This window comes from Macrobrachium rosenbergii, chromosome 14 (assembly GCF_040412425.1).
Source record: "Macrobrachium rosenbergii isolate ZJJX-2024 chromosome 14, ASM4041242v1, whole genome shotgun sequence".
NCBI lineage: Eukaryota > Metazoa > Arthropoda > Malacostraca > Decapoda > Palaemonidae > Macrobrachium > Macrobrachium rosenbergii.
The window spans coordinates 42,653,679-42,670,828 of record NC_089754.1 but is presented as its reverse complement, the minus strand read 5'-3'; the positions used below and the strand labels follow the sequence as shown (position 1 = coordinate 42,670,828).

The window sequence follows — 17,150 nt, the reverse complement described above, 5'->3', positions numbered from 1 at the left end:
ACAAAGAGAAATAAAAATGTCAGAGGGGCAGATGTATAAAAAGTAAAAATGGAGACATTTAAAGTTTGAAATGGAAAAATGATTCGACGGTGGTGGTAGCTCTAAATTTGGAAATTGAAGGATTCTGGCTTGTCACTGACCAGTAGGGAGTGTGACATCTGAAGAGGTTAGAACCTTTGTGAAGGTGAAAAGTGGCAAAGTCCAAAGACCAGCAGGATGTCAAGCGATGCTCTAAAAGCATCCTGAGCACTAGTCATTGATGAGGTGACCAGCAAGAGTGGGAAGAGAGTATTACAGCAGTATATACAGTAAACAGTAAAAGGGGTGTGCTAAATATAAAAAAAAAAAAGTTTGAATAGTATTGTTGGGATATAAAGAAAAGTATTGGAGGAGCAAAAAAAAAGGGGCGAGAAAAATTACTGAAATAAATACTTGTCAGTTTGGCATCATGCCAGATAATTCAACAACATAATGCAGTATTTTTGATGAGGCAACTCGACTAGAAGTGCCTTACGAGAAATGAAAGTTTATAACATAAAAATTTGACATGAAACTGGCAAGCAAAACGTGGCATTATGAATGTACAGGGAACCGGAAACACATTAGCACAAGAACTCGAAGTGAGGACAGATATGGGAATCGGAAGAGTTGAGATTAAGGCTGGTGCCCATCAGAGTGAGAGAAGCTACAAAGGAATACTGAAAAGGTGGCCTTCGGGTGCTGTCATATGAAGACGGCTTGGGCTTAACAACGGAGTCTGAAGGAGAGGTTCGTAGAAATGTGTAAACAAGAGGGTTGTGATCAATGTAAGTAATACAAGTATTTTAATGTGCCCAGAAAGGAAGCAAAGAAGTGGTTTTGTGGATGCTATAGGACAGAGGTGGATTGAATCCATTTGGGTATTGGCTGCAACAATTGTCACAAGAAATGCCCAGTATTGCAAAATACAGATGAAGTAGCTAAAGGATTTTCGATGTCCGAAGTGCAATACCACGTGGAGGAGAGGGACCATGCTACGTTTGAGTAGAGCTGCTCCTGAGACCTCAATAAGAAAAAGTAGCAACAGTCTGGATTTAGTGGGAAGAGGTTGCTAGACTGCTAGTAAATGAAAGTATCTCAGTAGTAAGCAGAAAGTGTTACATTTTGTATATGGCCTGCACTATACAGAGGATATATATCACAAATGAAGTGTCATGTATCCAGAGGCTGCCAAATAATCTGCGATCTAACGGACTGACCTTTGAGAAGGGGAGAGGAATGGCATTGCCTAGAATGTCAATAGTAATCGTAAGTGCCAGTAAGAATGTCCAGAAAATCTGGAAGGAACGGTAAGAATGAAGATGTTAACCCGATTGGCATTCGCCCTCAAGTGCACAAGTCGAGCATGGGAAAGATTTTATTTTACGTCCAACGAGTGAAGCGAAAATATGACGAAAAATCCCTAATATTAGCTTAGCTGTTTTATCACGTTAATTATTATCGAAAATGCGCAAACAACACACGGAATAAGCAGTAAACAAAACTGTTAGCGTTAAAAAGCAGGCCTTCTAGCTATAGAATCCCAACATAAAAAAAAACAGCGGAGAGAGAACTAAAATTTTCCTGCAGCTTTGTAATTGATTATTTTGTGGAAAATGGTTTTACTACATTGTATTGGGATTTCAGCGGAACGACAAGGCTCGTATGGCTCCGGAAACGTTCAGCTATTAACTCCTGTTTTCATTCGTTTGTGGTAGTGGAAAATCATGATAGGACGGAAACTTTTAGCTCTCATTTTAAAAATACTTATAGGCAATACACTCTAATTATTCATGTCTTGTTGGAAGTAAAGTTTTCATGGAAATTATCGTAAAAAGTACTGATTTTTTCCTTTAGCACGTTCCAGAATTTTCTTCACTAAATAGTCGTCTTTTGAGGACTGTAAAAGGGTCGAACATGGACAACATCGATATTTTCCCAACAGTGAATACCGCTTGAAAAAGTGTATTTGTATGGTGTACTTGTAAAAACTATTATTGTCTGAAAAAAATGGGGTAATTCTTAAGGGTCAGCCAAACTGCAGGACTTTAGTATTACCTAGTCTAATCGGTAAAGTATTGAAAAGCTGAGTCTTCGAGGGCCAATGCTGGGGAGAGAACCCTTACCTTGAAGTCACCCGTGCAGGAATTTTAATATATCGTGCAGCTTATCTAAAGCAGTTGACTCTGTCCGCATATTTTGTTAGACAAATTACCTGCTAAGGCGGTATTTTGAACACATATTGGACCTCTAAATTTACTTTTGAGTGTTCTGAATACTTTAAACTTGTCTTGACGTAGTCAGTTCAGATAAGCCTCCTTTTAAGATATGTTCGTAGGTTCTCATTTGACGTCATCAAGTTTCTCTCTTTTTCCACTCCTCTTCGATTCATGTCTACTTTCACTCCTTTCTTGTAGTTGACGATGCTGTTTCTGTTATTTTCTTTGTCTCCTGGTGTCCATTTAAGAATAGGTTATATCCCCTGTCACTTCAGCAGTGCATAATCTTGCTCAAAAATAGGCATAATTTAATATTCATCCCTTTCGGAGTCCAGTTCTAAGTCACGCGTAATCTTTTATGACGTTATTTATGCAGATACGGAGTGTAAATCATGAGCAGAGCGAACAGAACGCTGTTTGTTATCATGATTCTCTGCTCTCTCTCATTCCTTCCTTAGCAATAATGTTTGAGATTTTGGAAACACATCATATGGTATGTCTGCACTTTGGGCTTCATCATATTATCTAGAATGCTGAGTTGTGTTATTTAGGCCATGCTTGGACTTCTCTTGAATACCAGGTTTAAATTCATGTGGGTATTAGAAAGAGGCTAGAGAAATAAGGCTCAGCTCCAGAGCAAACGATGATTATTTGTAGACAAAGAGACATCATTGAAAGTACTTTCTAGAAACGAGCTTGTGTTCCCGTATAAATGTGTAGCAATATACATCAGATCTTGATAACTCGTACGCGTTAGATTATGCAATATCTGCATGACTTGTGGCGCCTGCCTTGTCATCTCTCCCCCCTTCCCTCCCTCCCCCGTTTCCCCTCTCCTCCCCCTTTCCTCTGAATGCCTCGGAGAGGCAGAGAGTTGTTCTGTCTTGGAGCTGTGTCGTGTCGTGGCGAGGAAGTATTACGTGCCGTGTCCCGCCATCCAAGAATTAATAATGGTAATGTGCACCCACTCTCACAAAAGCTCTAAATAAGTCATGACTGGGCGCTCACAAAGGCTGGCTGGGTTTTATTAGCCCCCGCGACCATTTGCCACAACCGGCCTTTTAACCAGCGCCATTTTTCCCTGCCATCAATTTACAAGGATTAGGTCCGGGTCGCATACTCGCGCTCCACACCAAGACTCGTAGAAAGAAAGACACAGATACACTTTTGTCTTCCGAGACCAGATTTTTTTCTGTCTATATCTAAGGGATTTTCTTCCTGTGTGAAATCATCGCAGCTTCCTTTCCTCTTGGAGGCTGTGACAGGCTTTCAGACGGATGCTGTTTTGTAGACATATACGTTGCAAGTTTAAAAGAGTTTTAGTGCAAAAGAGAGCCAAATTTCCCGTTATTGATTTTAACTTGTCTACCTACGCTTTGAAGGCTATGATAGTTTTATGCACATAGGAGAGTAGGAAAAGCAACGAATTTCCAGTAGAATGCAATGCATGTTCATAAGATACGCGGTTTATATTGATTTATCGTTGTGCTTTTTCATGCTTGACCGCAGTTGAAAGCTGACATTAAATATAGTTTTTGAACGAACCAGAATTTATTATTTTTTTTTTTTGCTAAGTTTTATTTGTCTTACAGTAGCCAACGAGCGTATCTTGTACCCTATGAACTCAGACATCTTATTTAGCAAGACAAAGATTGAGATTTTAAAGCCGGCTTTGTTTTATAAACCACGAGGTTCACGGCTCAATGGTTTTATGAATATTTAAAGTTTTAGTCTTAGAATTAGATTTTCTTAGCGTAAATCATCAAGTCGTGGGAATGCGTAAAGATGGTTTTGCGTAAGAAAAAAGAAAAAACACTGTATCAAAGCTAAAAGACATTAGCGGTCACTTCAATAATCCACAGGCAAACCTTGCACATTGTTATACTACGTGTACTGAAAGTTGTTAAAGTACTTTTACTTAGATGCCGTATGTCATCTCTCATTTTTCAGTACTCTCTCTCTCTCTCTCTCTCTCTCTCTCTCTCTCTCTCTCTCTCTCTCTCTCTCTCTCTCTCTCTGCGGGAGGAGTGAGGAGGGATTAGTGGAGACAATCAAGCCAAAAGGCCGGAGCGGGAAAATATGGATAAAGTATTCCACGACACTGAGAAATAAAAGGGGGGGAAAAAAAAGTTAAAAGGGAGGTGGTTTATTCGATGGACTTTGGCAAGGAACGGATTGGAAAAGAAACTGCAAACGAATGAAATTGAAGAGACTGGTTCAAGGTAAAGGCTTAGGAGAGACCGGAATAAATTAATTTCCATTCTGTCAACTTTATATTACTGTATAAACATCGCAGTTCAATGTCGCGCACAGTGAGGAGGTATTCGCTTTTTTGTTAGCTTGAATGTTAGCACTGTTATATACAGTATGTGGAAGTTAGTACATGTTACTTAATGTACTTTTAATTAGAGAATACAATAAATTTTAGCAAATTTTACAGTTGAATCCTTTTGTGCTAAATCTGCATTTTGAAATGCCGTATACATTTTATGTAATCTTGTGAATGTCAGTTTATAGTTTGCCTGGTTGTTGGGTCTCTCTCTCTCTCTCTCTCTCTCTCTCTCTCTCTCTCTCTCTCTCTCTCTCTCTCTCTCTCTCTCCTCGCGCACGAGTTTAATGAACTCTGGATGATCCCCTTCTTGTCGCAGCCGAGACTTTAGATCGAAACCACCTCCGAAAACTTGAGACACACTTGCTTGGCTGTTGAAAGTTCCTTCCACTGCCATTTTGGGGTACTTGACGCAACGACATTGTCAAGTTGCAACGAACCTTGGTGTCGTGTCTCTCTCTCTCTCTCTCTCTCTCTCTCTCTCTCTCTCTCTCTCTCTCTCTCTTACTTTGCTGCTGCTGTTGTGGCGCTCTTGAAGTTGTGTTCGAATTGTAAGCATCTTCGAGTAGCATCCTAACTTTCTCTTTTGACTTTCTCTTCTGACTTTCTCTTCCTCCCCGGCTTTCCCCTCTTTCTTCCCTCTTCACATTACCCTCGCCATCCATCCATCCCTCGCTCCCCTTGTCATAGCGGAAACTGGGGTAAATCCTCTCCTCCACATGTAGATTCTACTACTTAATCCTGTCCCCTCGTCGATATTGTTTTTTTTTTTTATTGCCTTGAAAAAAAAAAATTACATTTAGATTGTTAGAAAGTTTACTTCAGTGAGGACAGACTTTAATTTTTTAAGCATAACAGGTGTTTTACAAGGTGACCTTTTAGGCTATGAGTTTGCGCTGTACAGTGAATTTAAAACTTGAAACAGTAAGTCTTGCATTTAGAGGGTCAATTACCTGCTTGTTATTGTGGAGTGTAACAATTAGCAGTGAATAAAAATCAAGTTCATGAAAACAGTATCTCTAGCTGTCACCAACCGCATCACCGTTGCAAAATGTACGCTACTGTCATGAAAATTAGTGGAACCTGTTCAGTAAACAAGATGTGTAAACAAGCGATCTTTTACATTTTCAGGTCTATGGTTCCAGTTCGAACTTGTAAGGTCAGGGAAAGTTTGAGTGTGCGCTTTTTGCAATGTTGGTAATACGTGTTAATTTTTATCGGCCATTCCCATCAGAGGAGCGATGTGACGCTGTAAGGATTCCACACTCCATTCCACCTTTTAAATAATGCCTTCAAGTTACTCGGCGTGATCATTCAGTGCATTTTTCAAAGTTAGCTGCTTAGAATTCAGGTCGCGCATACAGTCAGGTGATTAGGCTTTTCATGGCATAAATTTTCTTCTTTATTCTGTATATGCATTTGAATATGGTGAACTGTTTCGCTCTTTGGTTTCTGTTTAGGCTTTGGCTTCTAAATTTGTCATAAGTTCATATTTTTTTCCGAATTTGACTCATAAAGCATCTTGTTCTGACTCTTGACATGTAATCCTTGGTGTTTTAGGACTTTCCAGTTGAAACCAGGGTTGGTTTTATAATTCTAGATCCATTGTTTTATTAGTGAAGGCGTATGTTTAGCAAAGCTTACGTTAAATTCATGTGTATTATTATTATTATTAGCCAGTAATAAATATTTTATCGAATATAAACAAAATTTTAAGTTTACTGAACTAGCGCTGAAATGCACCGAACAGGGGTGGAACGACTTTGATATTCCAGTTTTTGGAGTTCTTGAAACGTAATTTGTCGTTTTGCAGTGAGCTGTTGGCAGAGTTTCTCTATTGGTGTCGATGTTGTCATATAGCCTAGTACACCAAAGGTTTCCTACAGTAATTAGTTGGACTTATTTCTCATACATTTTACATCTACTATTGAAGTCTTCACGCGCTTTGTGCTCCATGGTTTTTATGTCTTTGTGTAAACATTCTTCAAAATTTTAAAATATGTAAACATTCTTCAAATTACTATTTTAAAATATGTAAACATTCTTCAAATTACCATTTTAAAAAGTGTCTCGTGTTTTTAAGTGATTTTTTTTTTTATGGAGACTAACACAAACCAGGATTGCTTTGTTTAAAAATTGAAAGGCGACAGCTTGATTGTTTTATATTGTAAGGCCATTCACTGACAAGTTCCTTTTAGCTGAATTTCCGTAATCTTAACAAAAAGGGTAGATTTTTATTTGAAGGACAGGGAGACTCCACTTGATTGCACTCCGCTCCTGATACATTTCGTTCCTTTGTCTTTTTTGCGAATAATTTACCAATGCAAGGTACGAATGTAAGGATATCTAAAAGTAGGAAAGCTTTTTATTTTTTTTTATTTATTTAGTTTTTTTTTATGGTATTTTAATACAAGGGTAGTTCAAAATTTCTGGATGGTAATAGCCATCAGCCATCCTTTCTCTTGTTCATAAGTACCTTGAAGCAGTCTGTAGATTTTTCCATTATTAGTGAAAATAAATTAAGCTCTGATGGGCCCTTTCATGTACTGGAAGGTTTCCAAGAACTCGTTCAAACATGTAAAATGTTAATATTTTTTTAACTGAACCAAAATAGTTTGAGTTTCCACATGATGAGTCTCTTTTCATCGCAGGTCTGGTTTAAGAACCGCAGAGCCAAATGTCGTCAGCAGCAAAAGCAGCAGGCAGCAGGTGCGGAGAAAACTCCCAGAAGCAAAAAGATCACGAAATCTCCTCCACCCACCACTCAAACTTCACAGCCTTCCAGTCAGACGACTACGGGCGGAGTCGGCGCCAGCACTTCACCGCCTCCTACAGGCGGCAATCACAGAGACACTTCACCGCCGTCACCTCCGCCGTCAGTCAGCTCTGCTCCTCCTCTACCGCTGACCCCCTCCTCCACTGCCCCAACCTCTTACAATCCCATCTGGTCACCGGCTGCCATTCCTCCGGCGGGATCCGCGTCCATCCCGCCCATGGGCGATCTCATGACGCCCTCCTGTTTGGACAGAGGTGGATACGGAGGCGTCAGTCAACAAGCTGCAGCCGCTGCTGCCTGCTATCAGAGTTATGCAGCGCCCTCGTATTATTCTAATATGGACTACCTCGCTCCGATGTCACACTCCCAAATCAACGTCCCTGTAAGTAAATGGTCTTTTATCAATAAAATGTATCTTATAGAACGTCTCAGCGTAAACGTGTGAGCAAGTGATATGATATATAAAATCTACTACTCTGGTTCTACCAGATACTTTGTAAGATATCATCATGACCACAACCACCTATTTTATCTGCACGATTTCTTCACACTACTTGGATACGCTTCCCACAACAACGCATACGATCCAAATGAAGAAGACATTATGACGACCGTAACAGGTTTCGAACCATGCAACCAGCACATCGGAATGAGGTAACGGTATCCACCCTTCGAATCATGGTACGGTCGTCATAATGTCTTCTTCATTTGGATAAAATATCGGTTGTGAGGACGAATAAAGGTCAGTCGTAGAGTTTCTTCATTTGGATCTTAGGCTTTGTAGAGAAGACAAGTATATCCAAAAAAGTGCGAAGAAATAGAGCAGATCATAATTACATATCTGGTAATAGTGACTACCAGATATTACATAGTAAAATTATACGTATCACACACGCACTCCCGTTTACATTGAGAAATTATAAGTACTGTACTTGTGTTTTGTTAAACCCTTTAATACCTATGCTGTCCAGATTTCATGAGGAATCACCTAAAAAGTTCACTTACATATTAATTATAATAATAATTACCTTTCCCGACAGGTAAGCTCCATGGCGTCTTTGAATCCAATGGGCGGCGGCGGGGGTGGTCAGCAGATGGGGTCTCACTCCTCAGGCTCAGGCCTGGGTTCTTCGGCATTGGGTTCATCATCCCTGGTGTCCTCGACATTAGGTACATCTTCCCTTGGGTCAGCTGGGTCGCTAGGATCCAGTCAGTCCTTAAGCCCCAGGACACCACCGACGGTGAACTCGTTAACACCGTTGCCCTCAGACTGCCTAGAATACACGGACAAGAACACAGCCGCTTGGAAGTCCTACCAGAGCTTCCAGGTTTTGTGAGCTGCTTCGAAGAGGGGTTTGCCGTTTTCGAACCCGTACGGACTCTGGGAAAATGAAAGTGAAACCGGACAGTGTGAATGACAGTGATTAAGTTTTTCTTCCTGAAATACTCAACTTGTAATGCTGGAGAAAATACAGGAAAGACCCCTCTTGTGAGAGGTTCGAATGGTAAGAGTGCAGAAACGCCACATTTGCAGGACTTAAAACATCCTGCATTTACATTATTTTTTTTTACTTTAGTCAACTCTCCCAAAATCTGCAATAGCCTGTCAGTATCTCTGCATTAGATTATGGCGATTAGTGTACCTGTACGAATATACTCCATTAATGAGCGATAAGAGATCATGATTACCCAAGACTTCAGTTAAATTTGTTTAGGAAGCGATGATTTGAAGCTTTCACCGGTGATGCTGAACGAAATCCTCAACTCCCAGGTAACCTCTCGTCTGAGGGAAGGACGCGAGTTGTTCTCAGCCGGTGTCCAGCGATGGACCAATAGTGATGAATCCACTGTCCTCTCTCCTCTCCCACTCCCTGCTTTCACACAGAATTGCTTCAACTTCGTACGATCTCGTACAACCTAAGCCAGTCCAGTAATGAAAAGTAAACCAAAGGATGTATATTGCGGTCTCCACTTTGCCTTACCGATATAAACGAATGGCCACTGCGATGGCGATTTCGATTGGGCCTGCCTCTCGGCTTCTGCGACAGGGAAAACGTGAGAGGCCTCATTGCAGGGCCTAGAAGAAGGAAGAAAGTGAACTGCAATTAATAAAAAGACTGTTGGACGTGTGTGTGCTTTTGAAACATCAAAACCCAGTAAAAATAATTTTGTCAAAAAAAATGTATTGTTATTTATCGACGTTGCTAGTGTTCTGAACCAAAGCATAAATAATTTTTAAATCTTTAAGCTTAAATTATGATGTTTTTTAAAGCTGCTTTAAGTGGTTCCCCCCGACGAAACTCGTGGTCAACGAGAGAGAGACAGAGACAGAGAGTTGTTTGAATCTTGAAAAAGTTAAATGAAAACACAACTGGGGCCTTACGTCATAGCATTGTTTTCTTCAGGGGCGTTCGAAGCATCTCAAGAATGTTCAGGCAGGGTTAGATAGAATCTTGTTTTCTCGTAACTATTATTGAACGTTTCTCTAGTTGAAGAAGACCTCCATCATCTTCGTATGGATGAGATTTTGTTTTCTCCTCTTAGGCTGAAATTATCGCCTGCCTTTACAAACTGTAGCTACGTGGAACTCTTAGAAATATATGCTGTAAGAAAATCATATCAATTAGTCGATAGAATTCCCCCTTTGAACATAACTTATATTCCACCCTGTGAAGTCTATTTGTACTTTGAAAACGGATTACAAAGCCATCATCAGATCGTGTAAACGTTACACAAGTCAATTATTCTTTTTTATAGATACATATATATATTCATATTTAGTAGTTAGTTGGTTCCTAATGTATAAATAATCGAACACAGTTCTGGGCAGGACTTGTTTGTATCGTCAAGAAGGCGGCCTACTTATCGCGCGCGATTTCTCAGCTCAAGGAAGTAAAGACGCACTAACTGGTAACATAATTTAGCCACTGGAAAAATAAACCTTTGTTTCTAGACTCATATATACCGCTACACCAGATACTTAATAATAATTCAGATTTAATGACTTTTTTGGAGGAGTGCGGCTCACAGAGTACCTTAGACACGTAAGTTGTTAGATTAAAAGAAATTTCATTTTGAAAACATGCAATGCTGCCCTTCACGATTTAGATTCTACTGTAGTTTATCTGTAGGTAATAAACTTCCACTACGCCGCCTCCGTCAGGGTTGTTGTTGATGGGCTAGAGTGAAACTTTGACAAATAAAAGGTGTAAAAAAAAAAAAGCTTTTAACGCCCTTTAAAGTCGGCAAGGGCGGAAGTAGCTACCGCAGCCGGCCTTCAAAACCCCCACAGTAAGGCTTCTTTAAAGGCCTTACGACGTGATCAATAATAACGTTGTCCATGATAAAAGTAAAAACAAAAAAAAATTGAAAAAAAATGAAAGTAGTGCTTGTGAATTTTGTAGTTGACTTCGGTGTCACCTTACGTGTATCATTTTTTTTTATTTGTATCACATGTAGATATATCATTTTCTGTGGAAGTGTGATTCTGTTGATGTGAGTTACATTCTAGATGAGACTTCAGGATAGACACACTGAAGGGAGATTGTCATGAACCCACCCCCAACCCCCTACACATTTTCAGCAAGAAATCGATCTCATTTTTTTTCATACATAGCGTCCTCCTCCCCTCTGGCCACTCAGCTGTCAAAGTGAAATAAGTGAATGTTCGTTTACTTCTTGCAATGACCATGCCGTGATTCTTAAATGCCAGAGAAAGCGATTGTCGTGTTTTCCCGGAACGCAAGTGAACTGCTCAGATCTGAAGGGAACTGCGGCTAGTTTAGGTGGAGAGAGAGACAATGGCTTCACTTCAAGCGTTTCTTTCGGAGAAGTCTTATATAGTTAGCTGTAAAGCTTTAAAACATCTTGAACGAACGATGAGGGGGCGGGGTGCTGGCAGATCTTAAGTTTGAATATATCTACACATGGTGTTCGTGTCCAGTTAGAATCATCGTTATCATGTTTTGTAAATACTTGCTCTGTACATTTTGTAAATTCACTTTTCTCTGTTATTATACACACCTTCCTGATATTAATAAATTGATGTTGACGGCCAGTGAAGTTTTTTTTTTTTTTGTCCTGAATAAAAAAAAATTCTAATACGTCTTAATTATTTGTTCTTAATTTTAGCTTTCAAAAGATAACTGCATTTTACGCAGCGGAACGATTACGGTAAGACTGACTAATTTCTGTTCAATAACAATTGTTCGTTTGTTTACTTTAACTGCAAAATGTCTTAAAAATTTACGAAATTAATTTACGAAATTTACGATTAGCTTTGAAGTTACTTAATATTGTTCAATCATACCCCATTCAGTCTTTTAAATTCAAATGGGTAATTTTCCAAAATTTCTAGCCCTACTTTTCTATCACTGCAAATCAAAAGATAAAATATTCTAATTAAATAAAGAATAATTACGAATCCTGTGGGCTTCTCTGTATTAAGTACTGTAGCGTCTGTCCAACTAGATGACACAGTTTCTTCAAGATGACTTTAAAACTAATGGCATGTAAAGTTAGCTAAGAAGTTGACAGATGTCAAGTCTTAAAAAAACGGTAGTTATATAATTTCTACTGCAATATGATAACATATCAAAAAAAACGGGACGCAAGTCTTGAATGCCAAAGAAAAACTTGGAAGCGTCAAAACCGGACGCAAGTCTTGAATGCCAAAGAAAAACTTGGAAGCCAATCCCTGGATAAGTTCTGCTTAAGTGAAAATGAAATGTAAAACAGAAAAAAAAATCATAGAGCTATAACCGTATTCGACAAAGAACATAAACTCGCAAGGTTTTGCGACTGTCACAAAACATGGATGAGATTATTTTACCCCCTTGACCCGAGTACACAATGAAGAACCTATGCTGATATTTAATATTAACGGCCTTAAACAACAACAACAACAACAACGAAAGAAAAGGTCGGTGGCATTACACCTATTAGAATCAGTGCGATGTTTTACTGAAAAACTTCCTTTTTCGCGCAGAATCAGTGTGACGTTTTATTGAAAATTCCTTTGAGCTTATTTTTTTTAAATGTTAAATGTGACTTAATGTGATTTGCACAAAGCAGTGCTTTTAAATTCCGCGAGGTAACGAAGTGCAGTTCCTAGCCACATGGAAAAAGATATCCATATAATTCGAGCGTTAGCGTTGCCTCACGGCCAAAGGAATAATGACATTTAAAACCTTGACGTTATTTTTTAGAATGTCTGTACTGTGTCAAATAGGGAGCACGTATAGTGCTCTCAAGTCGAAATTTACCAGCTTTCATGACTAAATCACATTGCTAAAACGTATGGTAATGTTACTTAATTTAACAGTTTAAATGATGAAATTCATTACAAGATGAAAAAATTATCTACGATTGCAGACTAGGAAACAATGTTTGACCTGCTTATCGAAAGTCCAGCGAGCGAGTGAAGCTTTTTTTTTTATTCTTCTACTACCCATACATTACTAAGCATGAGGGAAATGGCTAGCCAGGAATGGACCATTGCATAGCTCTGACAAACTGAATCGGTTTAAGATAAAACAACTGCAACGCGCAAAAAGTCAGTCTGGTTACTAAGTGTGAGGTCAGACTGGAATAAAAGGTTAACGATATTTCACGAGGTATTCGCTATGTCGGAGCATAATGATATAGCTTTAGTACAGTAATAAAATTACTATTCAAGTTTAAAGCTAAGACAGAGAACCGAACTTATGCAACCAAATTCGGAGTTCCGATAATAAGCACTTAACATTAGAATCGTTGCGTTATTGCTCATGTAAAAGAAATAAAAACGGGTTCATTACCTAACTGTTAATGAATAAATGGGGCCAGCCACGTCTGTTGCACCGTCGGGGAAACCCAAAAGATACGCTACAGATATTTTTCCAGATGTTGAACTGGCAGTCCAGATATACAAAATGCACGCTTTCTGGCTCTTTATACCTCATGTCCGAATGAAAACAAAAGCTTACAGACAGAAATGTCAAAAATCATTTTTTCTGAGGATGCAGAATTACAGCGTTATTTAGACACTGGCTCTATATATAACTAAGTATCGGAGATAATGAAAGCATCAGAGTGGAGAGGCTTTACCCTCGACTTTTGAGTGTTAGTGGACATCAAGACAGATGACAGATATTCTTATTTACGTAACGCGCATCAACCGTGGATCCATATAACCTATGCAAAATTATTATTCTTATTATTAGGAACATTATGGCAACCTGCATCGACAACACGAACCGCCGATGGTCTTTGGCATTGATGAGGTTGTTCGCTCATATTCCGAGAGTAACAAGTAGTTTAGACCCACCGGGCTACTTTGTCCAGAAAACGAATACTTGTTAAAGATGGAAACTTGACAAAAATGAAGAAAAATGATCTGGTGAATCTCATTAAAACGTTACTGAATTGAAGATACTAAAAAGACGTGGTGGTTGCGGATATATGCACAAAAAACTTTTTTTTCACCGATGTCTCTTTCACGTGAGAGAATTTTTCCAGAAAACCCTTTATTCCTTATCGTGACCACCAGACAATTCTACACTTCTGATTCGTTATCTTATTGCAAGGAAGGTTCGTGGTGGAGGCTACAGCTAGAGAGAGTAGGAAACATTTCAAACTTGATTTTAATCAAATACGTTTTCTTCCGGTTTACGCAGAAATTATGTCTCAGCAACATTTTATCGGAGATTGTACAAAGCAACTACCTTGATCCAGCTTTTATTTAGCAAACTCCTGTGTAATACCTAAAATGCATGTCTCTCAGTCCATATTAGCCTATGTCTTTGTGCAGCTTCTAAACGCACCCAGTAATGCATATCAATATGTGTTCAACCATAAGAAGCCTATGACGCTAAATCATCTCAATATATCCTAGTAGGCTACGAGGTTGCCAAGAGACCTCGTTCTACACCATTTTTGGTACTTATGTACCATAAAAAGACAAGGAAATATTATGACCACAAGCAGGGCATACAAGCTCTAACGAAATGCGCCATTGCAATCCTATTTGACTTATCCTAAAAAAAGCTGACCTCAGCAGTTCGACGCCTGCCAGATCTGCTCCATTATTCCCTTGAAAAACTTGAAAGAAATCAAGCATTATTTTGCTAGACCAATTCTCAAGGCAATATGAGTTGACTCGACGGTAAATCCATATCAGATTGCTAAATTCTTTATAGCAGAAGAGTAGAAAATCAAATATTTGTGCCAGACTACTGGCATACCTATTCCGTGGCAGAAGCAGGTCATGCACTTAACAAGAGAAAGTGAAGTACTGAGAATGAAAACATTTCATTGTGAAGTACAGAGCTACTTCCAAATGTCAAACTAATGTATCCAGGCGCTTTGTTAAATATATAAACGAGTACAAATACTTTAAAAAATCATCACCTTCACGAATGAATACCGAACTAATGAAATTCATTCATCCATACAGATATCAAATCAATGAAATCATAAATAAATCTTATACTGAATATTAAACAATTTTAGGAAATTATGCTGATGGGTAGGCCGTAGCAGAAGTACTTGCATATGATTACATACTACCATCATAACACAAGAAAACAAATATGACCTCATAACAATTACACGCGGGACATGTTATCGTTAATGAAAAGGAATAACATTCGAACCGATATGTAATTTACAGACTGGTTTTAGAGCCTTTGAGATTGCTGAGCCTAGGTTGTTCAAAAGGCTGCCTCAAGAGATCAGATCGTTGGACAACGTTGCTTCATTCAGTAGAAAACTGAAGACTTACTTGTTCAGCGTCTGCTACATTGCTGATGATATTAGTGAAAATTTTGAACTCTTAGTGTGGTGAAGCGTTCTGGGGAGCCCTGCAGAGCGTCAATATGAGGCGGAGAAGGGCCTTTGAATATCCTTCAACAATAAACAATAAGCAATAGTGACCGCAGGATTTTAAGTAATCTGGCGTTACGCTACCAGGGTCACTGACGCCTATAAGCAAAGTGATTGTAACTTTATCAGGGCAGACACAGTGACGAGCAAATGCAAGACAGAGGGCATTAAATGCTGATTTGCAGCTACAAAAGCACAGATGCAAAATGCAGGAGGTAATGTTTTCCAATTATTCTGGACCGCTAAACACTAGTGAAAACGATACCAGATTACACCTTCTCATCCACTTGAATGGTTTGATATGAGAAAAAATCGATTGCTTCTCCGTGGAGTATCAGTTATATCTTGCCCAAACTTGTAATCAGATCAACCGCATATCATATGAGCTGCCCTAGAGCAAGAGCCCATGCCAGCACAAGGCAGGTTTAATATAGGCCGAACAAACTGCATAACCCTCTCTCAGCCTTCACTAGTCAATGTAACCGCTAACCTACTAATCACCTACCCTCACCTTCACTAATCAACTCAATCATGTTGCCAAACCCTGTAGCATGACCGCCCTTCACTCAACTCATAGTGGATCCAGTCATTACATTCCATTCGTGTAAGAACATCTAAATTTTCCCACAAATTTTGAAGTTTTATCCCACTTTTTTACTACACCATTATTTCAAAAGAATAGAAATGCATTTTCTGCAGGCTATAAGGCTATAACACCAGATTAATGTAAACCTTTGTAATATAGAATAAGTAATAGAGCACTATCCATTACACCTGTGGACAGTATGTAAATATAAAAAAAGAGAAGTACACCATTAGCTTTTTGTAATCAAGTATAAAACTCTTAATACCCTACACACCCAGGGTCAAATGAACAAGTGTGACCACAGCAGATCAACTACTTTTATATTGAAATATTCAAAACTTTTTTTAACGGGGTAAAAATGACTAATAAAACTAATTGCATCAAAATGGACACATTACTGTCTTCGAAAATTCAAATAAAAAACTGAAAATTACTCAATGTATAAAATCATTCTCCTTATGATATGTCTAATAAGATTATCTATGCAATGGATTTTAATTACGGATGATGATCCCGGTTTACAAAAAAAAAAAGTTTACGAACGGAATATTCGTACTGGTGAGAAAGATAAGTTTATCATCTCGGACCTTAGTGTAGCAATTGGCGTATTTGTTTTATTTGTCGTATTTATTTGTTTTATTTGTCGTGTTTATGGAGAGACGCAGACGCAGTATGCAACGAAGCATGTTACAGTTACCTTGTGGGAGTAATTTATCAAACCAAATTTTAGGGAAGCTGGCGGGGGCGGAGGAGGCTGGGTGTGTTCATTTGGTGTTTTCCGGCAGAGGTCTTCCATCATAATTTCAGGAAGTGATTATTTCTCATTACAACAATTTGTCAATAATAATTTATCATACAGTGCAGCATGCACCGTATTTTTTAAATAATGCTGTTATAACTTAATTCGTCTACCTGCCTGGGTTTTTGGAACATACATTAATAATTAACAATTTCCATCCAATAAAAGTATCTGGCAACTGTCTCGAGTTTTTTTCCTTCTTAACTGGCTGCTCTAGGAGCAGAGAAGCCCGTGTCAGCCCATGGGTATATTAATGAATTAATGTGCCATTGATTCAGAGATAAAGTGTCGTAAGTGCAATGCCGTTTGTAATTATAACCTAATGGGTGGGCCTAACTGGCCAAAGAAGCAAGGTGGCCCTAGAAGAGTTTCTACTCTTTTGTTATTTGATAATTGATAATCAACAACTTACCTTTAACTAAATACCAAAAGTCTTTTACTGCATAAAAACCAAAGGTTGGAACGGTTGGTGACGGGCTCTTTTATAACCTTCCATAAGGTAACCATCTCTCCTGGAACATGGGGAAAGTTGGCCTATGGGTAAATTTTCACTTCGAACC

At 38.8% G+C, this 17,150-nt stretch overlaps 1 protein-coding gene across 5 annotated transcripts in view; it reads left to right on the top strand.

Moving 5' to 3' along the window:
• The window catches only part of LOC136846038 (homeobox protein OTX2-like), a 343,077-nt gene extending 331,678 nt beyond the window's left edge, over positions 1–11,399 (top strand). For all 5 annotated transcript variants that reach the window (XM_067116690.1, XM_067116689.1, XM_067116692.1 and 2 more), the window contains 2 exons: positions 7,218–7,724; positions 8,383–11,399. In XM_067116690.1, the coding sequence (XP_066972791.1) occupies positions 7,218–7,724; positions 8,383–8,679 (804 nt within the window). In that variant the 3' untranslated portion in view covers positions 8,680–11,399. The remainder of the gene's footprint in view (positions 1–7,217; positions 7,725–8,382) is intronic.
• The last annotated feature ends 5,751 nt before the right edge of the window (positions 11,400–17,150 follow it).